The sequence below is a fragment of the Nansenia antarctica genome, assembly GCF_963989245.1.
Source record: "Nansenia antarctica genome assembly, chromosome: 20".
Taxonomy (NCBI): Eukaryota; Metazoa; Chordata; class Actinopteri; order Argentiniformes; family Microstomatidae; genus Nansenia; species Nansenia antarctica.
Genome location: NC_137693.1, coordinates 2,167,934 through 2,181,834, shown reverse-complemented (window position 1 = coordinate 2,181,834; position 13,901 = coordinate 2,167,934). Strand labels below are relative to the sequence as shown.

General features: G+C 45.3%; 1 protein-coding gene across 1 annotated transcript in view; it reads right to left on the bottom strand.

Annotated features, from left to right (window-relative positions):
* The window catches only part of hspa4a (heat shock protein 4a), a 29,889-nt gene extending 17,920 nt beyond the window's left edge, over positions 1-11,969 (bottom strand). Inside the window, exons 1-9 of the mRNA XM_080550090.1 lie at positions 11,675-11,969; positions 9,056-9,113; positions 7,487-7,627; positions 6,704-6,826; positions 5,371-5,470; positions 3,868-4,001; positions 2,796-3,040; positions 1,766-1,842; positions 959-1,110 (exon numbers count right to left, since the gene is read on the bottom strand). Of these exons, the coding sequence (XP_080406216.1) occupies positions 959-1,110; positions 1,766-1,842; positions 2,796-3,040; positions 3,868-4,001; positions 5,371-5,470; positions 6,704-6,826; positions 7,487-7,627; positions 9,056-9,113; positions 11,675-11,781 (1,137 nt within the window). The 5' untranslated portion in view covers positions 11,782-11,969. The remainder of the gene's footprint in view (positions 1-958; positions 1,111-1,765; positions 1,843-2,795; positions 3,041-3,867; positions 4,002-5,370; positions 5,471-6,703; positions 6,827-7,486; positions 7,628-9,055; positions 9,114-11,674) is intronic.
* Positions 11,970-13,901: the final 1,932 nt, after the last annotated feature.

The window sequence follows — 13,901 nt, the reverse complement described above, 5'->3', positions numbered from 1 at the left end:
AGTACTTATCCATCTATCTATCTTTATTCAGCCTCAGCACTAAAGGACTTCAGACAGCATACTCAACACATCCTAACACCGCAGTTAATGAAGGACCTGTCAACAGCAAAGTGATTTGCTGCAACAGTGTAACATCAGGTTGTCAACAAACATCGTAGTGTCAAAAAAAAAAAAAAAAAAAACTAGAACGTCCATTTCCTATAGACTAAACCCAGAGGATGTCAAACAGCCGTTTCCCACAAGCAAATCAGGCTCCGAGGGAAACGCACTGGCACAAGGCAACCCCTCCACTGCATTAACAACACATCATGACTACCTGACTACTTGGTCACTACCTACCTGAACTATACTGCTCCGTGTTTGCACCATATTGCACACCGTATGACAGTGTGTCACATCGCACAGCAACCTGCAGCATTTCTGCACAACTTGATGTTACTTGAACCTGAACATTCTGCGATGCTGTTTACATTAAGAATGTTGACATGCTGATTTGCATTCTGCTGCCATCATCTATTCTATTATTGACGCTATTAGCTATTGTTGGCTGTGGTTTAGATCCTGCTCATTCTATTATTGATTTTGTATTTCTGCTGCAGTGCCGATGTCTAATGAACCTGATCCACCCAGATTTGTACTCTTTGTATCCGTACGTTGATGTAATAAAGGCAATTCTGATTCCTGTCATTTTAAGACTAGGCCATTTCCTGTCACATGGGACTAGGCCATTTCCTGTCAGCTGGGACTAGGCCATTTCCTGTCAGCTGAGACTAGGCTACTTCCTGTCACATGGGACTAGGCCATTTCCTGTCACATGGGACTAGGCCATTTCCTGTCACATGGGACTAGGCCATTTCCTGTCAGCTGGGACTAGGCCATTTCCTGTCAGCTGAGACTAGGCTACTTCCTGTCATGTCCTGACCCATCGCTAGGCTAACAGGCTAGCAGGCTAGCGTACCTGCAGGGCACATCCCCTGGCCACCGCCTCGTCTGAGTTCAGGGTGGTGCTCAGATCCTTCCCGAAGAACTTGCTGACTCTCTCCTTGATGGCCGGGATGCGGGAGGCCCCGCCCACAATCTCCACGGCATAGATGTCCTCCTTCTTCAGCTCTGGGGGGGGGGAGGCAGGAGGGGGAGGGGGGGGGGACAGGGTGGGGGGGGGAGACAGGAGGGGGAGGGGGGGGGAGGCAGGAGGGGGAGGGGGGGGGAGACAGGGTGGGGGGGGGAGACAGGAGGGGGAGGGGGGGGGACAGGAGGGAGACAGGGTGGGGGGGGGAGACAGGGTGGGGGGGGGAGACAGGAGGGGGAGGGGGGGGGACAGGAGGGAGACAGGGTGGGGGGGGGAGACAGGAGGGGGAGGGGGGGGGACAGGAGGGGGAGGGGGAGGGGGGGGGGGACGGGACAGGGAGGGGGGGGAGACAGGCGAGGCACATCAGCTGTCAGCTAGAGGAGGAGGGTGTCTGGGCTAGACCTGGTACACTGACAGGCTGTCTGGGTACACACACACACACACACGCATGCGCATGCATACACACACAGACAGACACACACACACACACAGGCGCACGCACACGCGCACACACAGAGGCACACAGACAGGCATACACACACACGCGCACACACACAGGCACGCACACACACACACACACCCACACACACACCCACACACCCACACACACACACACACACGCACACACACACACACACCCCCCCCCAGAGGAGTAGAGGAGGGGGTTCTCCTCTACTATTAGCGCTGCTGACTTACTGGCCTGTTCCATGACGCTGCGTAGGGGAGCCTCCACCTTGGCCAGCAGCCCTGCAGACATCTCCTCAAACAGGCCTCTGGAACAACACCGTCATGGGTATTAATACACACACCCACACCCACACACACACACACACACACACACACACACACACACACACACACACACCCCCTGACACACGCAGCTGCCTGCATCACAGCAGTGACAACACTTCCTGACCACATGGGCCCCCTCAGTACCAGTGACCAGCCACAGCGTGTTACGCATGATGGATATTTTATATACATCCCATTCTATATGATTGTAGAATGTTGATGATGATGCATTTTTTTATTTATTCATTCATCTTTTACTTACAATCGAATTTTATAAAAGAAAAATATATTTTTTTATTTTTTAATAAATATAATATAATAATTTTAATTAACATATTATATACGCAAAAAAATAAAGATTTTTTTTTTTATTAGAATGCTTCCATTCACATGCCAGGAAATTAGGAGGCAAATCGTTCTCCATGCAGATGAAAGAGGAACTCTAAGGGCTCTGCACACAGCGTGCGATTTCTGTTGCGCGTCAACATTCCATTTTGAAGTTTGAATGGAAGTCTATGAGAACATCGCATTTCAACACACACGGCCCCGATTTTAATCGCACGGCGAAAATTCGATTCCATTCATTTTGAATGGGAAAAAGCACAAATTTTACAGTGCGACAAAACTCGCACGCCGTGTGCTTTGTCCCATTCAAAATGAATGGAATCGAATTTTCGCCGTGCGATTAAAATCGGGGCCGTGTGTGTTAAAGTAACCAAACCAGGGAGAGGTTTAGAAGAAACTCAATGACTCAATATGCAACATTACTTACAGTGAACTCACACAGAACGTCAACAGAAAGACAAATGACAGTAACTCATCAGAGATGAAAACATGAGTGTCTACAGCTCTGTAAAACCTAAGACTCAGTGATCATGCAATAACAGTCTCAGGATTTGATTAGATGTTTTATATGCTCCCAACTCCTACTGACCTGTTGAATTTCCCGCTCACGTCGACGTCGTTCATGAAGCACTCGATGTTGAGCGGCAGGTCGGAGCAGTTGGCGCTCATCAGCTTCTTCAGCTTCTCGCACTCGGTGTAGAGGCGCACCACGGACTTGGGCTTGGTCTTCACGTCCAGCTTGTACTTCTTACCAAACTCCTCGCAGAAGTGGTTCACCAGGATGTCGTCAAAGTCTTTGCCGCCCAGGTCCGCGTCGAACGCAGAGGCCAGGATCTGAAAGAGACGAGACGAACATGAGGGATGATGGTACGTCAATCAATACATTTGACTAAGCAAGTGAATCATCAATCCACCATCAGTCGTAGCAGGAAGAGTAATCTAGCTCAGGCCAGGGGCCATTGGCAGTTGTCGTGAAAGAAGAAGAAGAAAGATATATATATATAAAATAAAAAAAATATAGACACTGGAGAAACAGTACAAGGAAGTAGAACTGGAAGTAGAACTCTTAGGAGACACAGTATAGGGAGGGAAGCAGGTGTCTCAGGAGGCACAGTGCTGGGGGTTAGTAGATGTCTCAGGAGGCACAGTGCTGGGGGGTAGTAGATGTCTCAGGAGGCACAGTGCTGGGGGGTAGTAGATGTCTCAGGAGGCACAGTGCTGGGGGGTAGTAGATGTCTCAGGAGACGCAGTGCTGGGGGGTAGTAGATGTCTCAGGAGACACAGTGCTGGGGGGTAGTAGATGTCTCAGGAGACACAGTGCTGGGGGTTAGTAGATGTCTCAGGAGGCACAGTGCTGGGGGTTAGTAGATGTCTCAGGAGGCACAGTGCTGGGGGTTAGTAGATGTCTCAGGAGGCACAGTGCTGGGGGGTAGTAGATGTCTCAGGAGGCACAGTGCTGGGGGGTAGTAGATGTCTCAGGAGGCACAGTGCTGGGGGGTAGTAGATGTCTCAGGAGGCACAGTGCTGGGGGGTAGTAGATGTCTCAGGAGACACAGTGCTGGGGGGTAGTAGATGTCTCAGGAGGCACAGTGCTGGGGGGTAGTAGATGTCTCAGGAGACACAGTGCTGGGGGGTAGTATAATTTTCTTTAATTTTCTTACCTTGAGCTTTCCTTTGTTGAAGGCACACACAGACACCTGGTAGCCGGAGTGTCCCACGTCTACGAACACCACGATCCTGGGCTTCTCCTCGGGGGCCGGGAGGTCCTGCTTGTAGATGCCGTACGCCAGTGTGACTGGGAGGAACAACGTAACGTGAGTTTGGACCGACGGTTTACACCAGTGGTTCTCAAACCTCTCCTCGGGGACCCCCAGCCGATTCACATATTTTATCTGTTCCACCACCAGCAGCACACCTGATTCAACTTAATCATAATTGCTTTGTACTTGATTAGTTGAATCAGGTGTGCTGCTGGTGGAACAGATCAAAAGTGTGGAGTGGCTGGGGGTCCCCGAGGAGAGGTTTGAGATGAGAACCATACCCCTGTAACCCCTTACACATACCTCATATTTACCAGGTAATTCATTTAAGTACAAACTGAAACTTGTATTAGCTAAATATTAACATAACATTTGCGCTTCGGTTTCTGTTTTCAAATTCAGTTTGAAATTCACTCAAACGCCACTATGTAGGCTACTACCAATCCTGTTGAATTCTTTGAGGCAAGGACTAGAAAGTATTCATTACTTGTTACCATTTTACATTACATTTACATGTTCTGCCTTTAGCAAAGGTTTACAAGCGCCTTACAATCAATACATTTGATCCTAAGTAAGTGAATCATCTATCCACCAGTCATAGCAGGAAGAGTAGTACCAGTAATCTATGCTCAGGCCCGGGGCCATTGGCAGTCGTCGTGCTAGCTTACCGCAGGTATCATTCACAAGACATTACATTTCTGGCATTTAGCAGACGCCTTTATCCAAAGCAGCCGACAACAAGTACATCTGTACGAGCAGGAGGATCGTCTCTACGGCAGCCATGACAAGAGAAGCTAATCTATGCCAGGACCAGGGGCGGCCGGCGGTCACAACGCCAGGAGAACAGTAGAGACTCTGTGTTAGAACCACAGTCACTTCTCTACTCTGTTGTCACTGAGGGAAATTCCCTTATTGGTACTATACATGTGGTTACAGCACTATACAGTGTTGCAGCACACAGCACTTAGAGCTGCATTCTCATGTATGAAAGTTTGAAATCTATATATTTTTTTATTTATTTGTTTATTTAAAAAGGGACAATGGACAGTCATTGACTCTCCCTGAGTTAGCTGGGTAGCTAAATCACATCAGCAATCCCTGGGCAGGTGAATCCACAGGGGAAAGACGGCCTCAGATGTTATAAACTATTTAAAACAGAGCTACAGGAAATAAAAACATCACACAATCTCAGCTATGATTTCAGTTTTGATTAGCAAATACAGCTGCTGCTGCTTGTTATTATTATTATTATTAGTAGTAGTAGTAGTAGTAGTAGTAGTAGTAGTAGTAGTAGTAGTAGTAGTAGTAGTAGTAGTAGTAGTAGTAGTAGTAGTAGCAGTAGTAGTAGCAGCAGTAGTAGTAGTAGTAGTAGTAGTAGTAGTAGTAGTAGTATTATCATCTTACCTGCGGTGGTCTCATTCATCAGACGTAGGCAGTTGAGCCCAGCGATCTGCGCCGCGTCGATGACGGACCTCCTCTCTGCGTCAGTGTAGAAGCTTGGGACCTGGAGGACAAGGAGACGCATCGCTGTGACCCTTGAACCTTGACCTCAACTTCTGTAAACACCACTGTACATATCTGGATACAACTACTTCTATTACTTTGATCATTTCTATTATTATATGACTTACATTTACATTTTGGGGCATTTAGCCTTATTCCAAAGCGACTTACAATCAATACATTTGACTAAACAAGTGTCATCAATCGTCATCAATCCACCAGTCGTAGCAGGAAGAGTAATCTAGCTCAGGCCAGGGGCCACTGGCAGTTGTCTTGCCTTGTTTTTCTTTTATAACCATTGCCTTCTTTTTTTCTTCTTCTCTTTCTTCTGCAATATCGAAGGAAGCGAAGCCTAACAACTTCACTCTCTTATACTTGTATAACGGGATGCATCAATAAACTCGATTCTGAATCTGACTTGAATCATCCGATCCATCATACAATGACATTAATGCGGAATATACGCAACTGTTGAGCGCAGACTTCCACCCTTAATCCGTAAATGGGATAAAGCAGTCACTCAATCTGTGTAATAGTCTGTAATAAACAAACATGACCTTTTCAGTGAAGACGAGAGGCCTCACCCATTTCCGTAACACTAAATACACCAGTGGAGGTTGGCTGAGACATGAACCAGAGAGGACGGGCTTGTAGTAATGAATGAAATGGAGTTAGAGGAATTCCATTAATTACAATCAGCCCAGTCCTCCGATTATTTGTTTTCTACATCCACCAGCCTCCCCTGGGCCTATATCGTTAGCCTAATAGGCAATTATGCCAAGTCATGCTTCACTTGTGGTCAGCCGAGCCATCTTTGTAATGTAGTGTGAAAAATGCCTATGTCAAAGAGATGACTTGGGCAGTGATTTTGGAATGTAACAAGCATTCTGATAGGCTGATGGCATAGGTACATAATGCCCAGTGAATCAGCAGTGTTAGGAGAGTAAGAGTTAGGCAGATATCTACATTTGCCCAAAATATGACTTAGGCAATTATGCTACGAGGCTAACGATATGTAAGCATAGGTACTCCAGTATTCCGACAGACAGGGTCTGGTTAGCCTAGCCTAGCCTAGCCTAGCCTAGCTGTAGAACTGCTTACAGAAATGACACAGTCAGGGTCTGGTTTGGTTAGCCTAGCCTAGCTGTAGAACTGCTAACAGAGATGACACAGTCAGGGTCTGGTCTGGTTAGCCTAGCCTAGCCTAGCCTAGCCTAGCAGTAGAGCTGCTTACAGAGATGACGCAGTCGGCCACAGGTTTCTTCAGCGCCATCTCAGCCGTCTCCTTCAGCTTGGTGAGCAGCATGGCGGTGACCTGCTCGATGCTGAACACCTTCTCCTCTTCCATGTACATCACCTGCGGCCACACAGGTAGAGAGACACGTTCAGGGGGGAAAAGAAGATGTCCTGTGGGTTCTTCAAAACATTAATTGCTGTGTTAATTGTTCCCTGTGGCTGTTCGTTAACTCTGTGTTCTATGTGCTCATGTTATCTGTTGCTTGTTGTTTCTGTGTTTCAGTTTTTCTCATATTGTCAGCGTCTTTGAGCCCCGGGAAAGCGCTATATAAATAAAATGAATTATTATTATTATTCAAGGAAATTGTTTCAAAGGGGTACAGGTTCAGCAGTAAAAGAGGCTGTTTCCTGGCCTGGACAGAGACCAGATCAAACCCCACCGCCACAACCCTGGACAACATCACACGTTCAAATGGACACTCTCCATTGAAAATGATGTTTAGTCTAGCACAGGGGGGAGGGCTGGTGGAGGTAAAGAATCAGAGGGGGGGGGGGGGGGGGATCACATTGGAACGCACGGACCGGGTATTCCATCAACGTCGCTAAAGGAAAATCCATAATTTTTTGGGGTAACTCTCGCGAGATTTATCAAAAATACACCTTCGATTTTTAGATAAGTCTCATAAGATTTATCAGAAGAAGTCTGGATTTTCCTTTAGCGCCGTTGACGGAACACCCCCCAGATGTAGGTTCACCAGGGAACCAGCCTGTGGACGTTCACCTTGATGCCGGTGGTGCCGGAGGACATCGGGGCCAGGTCGTACACCACGTTGGGCTTGGCCGCCTGGATGTACGGGTCAGAGAACGCCCGGCCATGGAACCGCTTGAAGCCCTGGACGGTGTTCTTACAGTTTGACACCACCTGTTCAACACACACACACACACACACACACACAGACACAGACCCAGACCCAGACACAGACACAGACACAGACACAGACACAGACACACACAGTCAATTCCACGTTGCTTTGTCAGGCGACATCTTAACTGTCCCTCCTAAAGACATCAAGACAAGTCATTACTCATAAAGACAACAAAGTCATCCCCAGCCCCCCACCCCCTCCCTTGTACAGTTTCTCTACTGTAAATAACAAAAAGAAAAGGTCATTAATTGTTCCTTCTTCGGCCCTTGGTCAATAGCATAGATTGCTTTTTCTTATGATGACTGACAGATAGATGCTACAAAAGAATACATTTGTCTAAGTAAGTGTCAGTCGCTTTGGATAAACTAAAGGCGTCTGCTAAATGCCAAAAGTGTAAATGTAAATGCTTTATTTCCACACATCACATGCATTAGGCCTCTAGGTTTAAAGAGGGAGTGAAGGTAAAGGTAAAACTAGGGATGCACCGAACATTCGGCCACCGAATGTATTCGGCCGAATATCGCAAAATAAAGCACATTCGGTATTCGGCCGAATGTGTGAAAACACCGAATAATTACCACCGAATAGTGGGCGTGTTTTGATGACGCAATCAAACAGTGTAAGCATCCCATGCTGCTCAGCGAATGAGACGAGCATTGACTGTCACTGCATGCTGCTACAAATGGAATAAGACCCAACATGGCTAGCTCCATAACCGTGGCTGCGTTCGTTGAAAAAAAAACTCGCTCTGAGAGCGCCGGGGCGCACACTGGGTCCGACGTCATAAAGGGACCGAGCGATTCGATTGGACGAGAGGCATTCCGCGAGTGATGATCAGATCCCCGGAGCGAGTTTACGAACGTACCCGGGCTGTCATCTGCTCACTGCGCCAACAGCATAGCTGCTTAGTGTTTTTATTAAGCTGTTAACAAACACTAAGAACTCAAAGTTGTCATTCCCCTTTTTGCTCAATTGTGCTGTATTGTGTTGTATTGTGTTGTATTATGTTGTATTATGCTGTATTGTGTTGTATTGTGTTGTATTATGTTGTATTGTGCTGTATTGTCAGGTTAGGGAAGAAAAAGAAAGATTTTCTTTCAGCAGCTATTCAGGGAAAACAAAAACATTTAATTTGACTGATTTATTTTATTTATTGTGCTTTGTTGGTATAGACTGATGTCTGCTGGAATGTTCAATAAAAGTTATTTTTTTTCAATCTCAATTTCTTTCTTTGAGAAGCATGAATAAAAAGCAAAATGTATTTAGTTTATGCAATGATCAAATTAAAAACTGCCGATACACATTCGGTATTCGGTATTCGGTATTCGGCCAAGTGTTTCCTTAAATTCGGCTTCGGCCTCGGCCAAGAATTTTCATTTCGGTGCATCCCTAGTTAAAACATAACGTATCTTATACAGGCTTACCTGACTTTTTGCTGCTGCTCCTATTGACCGGTTCCGTGGTCCAAAAGACACGCATGACCTGAAGAAAAGTGTATAACATGTTAGCAACTCAGTCAGGTGTTTAGATCCTAAAGCACATGTATGATGGTTGCAGTTATCACTGAAGAGCCAAGATTGTGGCTGACCCCTCATATTATCCAGCTCACAGATTGTTTGAATTACTCCCTTCTGGACAGCGGTACAGGGCCACCAGGACAAAAACATCACGCCACTTGAACAGTTTCTTCCCCAAAGCCATAGCCCTCCTCAATAACTCCTGATCATTGCACCTTGCACTTTACATGTTCTTGCACTTAGTTGTACAGTATATTTATTCACTCATATTGGTACTGTATATTTTGTCTTGAGTATTGTTGTATTGTCGTCTTGCTGTTGTATGTACTGTAGCTTGTTCAGCATGGAGAATACCAAGTCATGTTCCTAGTGCACTGCACATGGCGAATAAAGTTGAATTGAATTGAATTACGACTGCCAATGGCCCCTGGCCTGAGCTAGATTACTCTCCCTGCTACGACTAGTGATTGATGATTTACTTGCTTAGTCTAATGTATCGATTGTAAGTCGCTTTGGAATAAGGTGTCTGCTAAATGCCAAACATGTAAATGCAAAATGAGTGTGAATCGGCCTACACACACATCAGAGACTCTGAGATGAAAGTCATCTTCTGTGTGCACACGCACACACGTGGACGCGCACTGCACTCGCGCACACGACTGTGTGTCCAAATCAGACTATACATACAATTAAATCTCAGCACTTTGCATCAAGTTTGTACACAAGCATACATTATCTTGTCTGAAACGTCTTACAAGTCTGTTTGATCTTGCAATGCCTGCAATGCAAAACACATGTATGCAGCCTTCTTCCCCAAATGGCTTCGGTCCAAGTCCAACCACTCCTGTCATGACGTCTTATCTCAACACAGATATCATAGCGAACAGCTTTCACTGCGATTTCTATCAACACTTGGTGACAGTTGGTGACACCAACGAGCTGTCAATGCTACAGTTACAAGCCGGGCCACACATGGTTAAAGACGCGTATCAACTGTCCACAAGAGCCCTTGTTTATTTAATGTATTTTATTTCACATGATATATATGTAATATTCTGCATCAAATTGGAAACCCATTTCTCAATCGCCTTCTTCTTGTGTGAAACATACAAACCCTGGGGGGGCTCCGATCCCAGTAAACCTGTTTTATTCATCTAAAACTGAGCTGTGCTGCTGTGTACAATACGTACGTGTGCGTCTGGAGGGAGGAGAGTGGCAGCTCGTGAGCTTAGAATGATAAGGTTCTATCTCCTAGGGTAGTTTAGAATTATAAGGTTCTATCTCCGTTTAGGGTAGTTTAGAATTATAAGGTTCTATCTCCGTTTAGGGTAGTTCAGAGATATTAAGCGTCAACGTTTTTACATTCCATTATGTTTTGTGAGATGGAACCTTTGTATTTTATGAATTACTAACTCAAAAATGTCAACATTTTTAAAAAATAACACCACACAGGCATTAATAAACACCTAATGGATCAGATTATGTAAAAAAAAAAAATTATGGAGATAGAACCTTATAATTCTAACGTCACGAGCTACGTATAACCCATCATATCACCTGAAAAGGTCATGATGATGCTTGACGAGGCGGGGACATCATTCATTGACAGATCCGGCCTGACAGACAGTGTGTGTGACCGCGCACCTAAGCGCTGTTACTATAAGGTACTATAATAAAGGAATGGAAACGATCAATCTGATCTGTTACAAGGAAACTTTATTATTTAGACGTGAAAACTAGACAGATACATCTGAGATGGTTGACTTTCAGCCATTCATTGATTTAGGAGGATTACGCATTATTGCAAAAAAAATTGCTAGAATATTCCCCGACCGGCGCTTGGCTGATGTCGTCATAGGTCGCGTTCGTCAACTCGCTCTGGACATCGTGACCGGCACTCGCGGAACGCCTCTCGTCCAATCAGACGACTCGGTCCCTCTATGACGTCGAGCCCAGCGTGCGCCGCGGCGCTCTCAGAGCGACTTTACGAACGCTTACGTTTTCTGTGATAGATAGCATTGCGTCTGTACAGTGAAGCAAGCGGCTAGCTTATGATATAGCAAAGCTGACACACAGTAACCCGCTTAAATACCCGATAAATACTTCGCATTCGGGATATAACTCTCAGATACAACTCAGATCAACTCAATACACCTTCTAATAACCAGAACTACTGACTGAGCGCAAAAAATGACCCAAAAATGAATTAATAAAACGCAGTAAGCTTTAGCTCAGGGGGCTAACACACACACACATCTCTGGCTGTCTGCTGTTCACATGCTTGTCTGTCCAAGGCCGCAGAGACACCAGACCTCCTCACATCTGATAGATTTAGACTTTAACAAGACAAGTTCCCTCTCTCCAAGATCCATAAATGTCCTTAATGCACTTTGTATTCATGTGGACATAAATAAAGCATTTAAAATGTGTGTGTGTGTGTGTGTGTGTTCTCCTGGCCTGTGTGTGTGTGTGTGCCATATGTGTGATATATAAATATAATATAATATATTTCCTGGTTGTACTCACGGCGTCTGTCGGTCGCTGTACTCGTTGGCCACCGTCTCGATGCCTCCGGCCCGGGCCACGGCCACATAGCAGCTCTGGTAGCCCAGGTCAAACCCCACCACGGACATGATCTAACACCTCTCTCCACTGTCTAACACTGAATTACCAGGCTTTTATTATAATGGGAAATATTAATATTGACGCTCCAAGGTTGTTAAAAAAAAAAAAAAAGATACAGAGAGGAGAGAGAGAGGTGTATAAAAGTATACCGGTATAATGTTAAACCCTGCTATGAGTCATTATAATAATCCCAGATCCAGAGATGAGATGAGATGAGAGGGCTGTTACTGGGCTGCTCGGAGCGGTGCGCCGGTACAAGAGAGAGGCGAGGGGCTGCTGCGAGTTTGCGCTGAATGTGTTGGGGGGAGATCTCGCGAGAGTTCAGTGTTTCTAGATGCCTCTGGAACCTTTCGAGGAGAGTACAGGACAGGAAGTCCCCATACCAGAGTGGGAGGGCGCAGCGTGCATACTGAAACGTATAGAATATATAAGAATATAATCTTCTTCTTCTTCTTTTCAGCGACCAACTTGAATATCATATATCATATATCATATATCATGTCACCACATTATATTACCATATCATATCATATCATATACTACTACTACTACTACTACTACTACTAATAATAATAATAATAATAATACATTTATTTTATAAGGCGCCTTTCATGGCACTCAAGGTCGCCGTTTCAAAAACAGCCACAAAATTCAAAATACAAAATACATAGAAATATACAGTAAAAAAACATAGCCAGCAGCAGAGCAGCACGGAACAGCAAATATAAAAAAAATATATCATAAAAAAAAGATATCATAATATACAATATCATATCAAATCATATCATATCAAATCATATCATACCATATCATAATAACAATAATAATAATAATGATAATAATAATAATAATAATAATAATAATAATAATAATAATAAGAGGTATATATATTTTTTTTTTATTATTTGTTTTTCAGATTTTATCCCTTTTTCACCCAATTTGGTAGCCAATTTAACCCAACGTAGCATCCAATTATCCCCTGCCTATTGCATAGGATCCGCCGCACGACCCCGTGGCCGGCAGTCCCAGAGGAGGCCGCCAGGCAGACTAGGTTGACTGGCTCCTCGAGCCCAGTACCGTTATTCCGGCACCCCAGGGGGTGGTGTTGCGCGACGGATCCCAGTCCAGAAATACTCCTATACCGCCCTCGGAAGCGGCCGGCCAATATGCCGCTTCCCGTGTGCCTCGGCCATATCTGGATCTGGCGAGCCGGGATACGAACCCCGGCCCCGGTGGGCAGCATGCACTAGCGGCCAGTGCGTAGACCGCTACACCACCACGGGGCGAGGTATATATTTATAACTGTATTAATTATAACTGTATATAATGGGTGCGTTCGTAAACTCGCTCTGGAAATCTGATCAGCACTCATGGAATGCCTCTTGCCCAGCTGTTTACCAGGATCCTGACCAGCTTCTACCGCTGCACCATTGAGACCATCCTCACCCAATCCCCCCCTCCACAGAACCACTGAACTATCCTCACCCAATCCCCCCCCTCCACACAACCCACTGAACTATCCTCACCCAATCCCCCCTCCACACAACCCACTGAACTATCCCCCCCCCCCCCACACACACACACACACACACACACACACACTTGACTCTCAGTATCCCCCCCCCTCCCACTTTGGGATACTATGGAAAATGCCTATACTATGATGACAATGACAATACCTGTCGGCTGCTCATCCCTGGTTAATGTGATCACTCTATAACCTTTGCACTACTGATGTTTACATTACTACCTTTGTACCACTGTATATTGCACATTGCACATGTCTCCTGACATAGCTTCTTTTAAACACTGCACATTAGATACTGTACATAAACTACCTCACCGTACATAAACTACCTCACTGTACATAAACTACCTCACTGTATATAAACTACCTCACTACCTCACTGTACATAAACTACCTCACTGTACATAAACTACCTCACTGTACATAAACTACCTCACTACCTCACTGTACATAAACTACCTCACTACCTCACTGTACATAAACTACCTCACTGTACATAAACTACCTCACTACCTCACTGTACATAAACTACCTCACTACCTCACTGTACATAAACTACCTCACTACCTCACTGTACATAAACTACCTCACTACCTCACT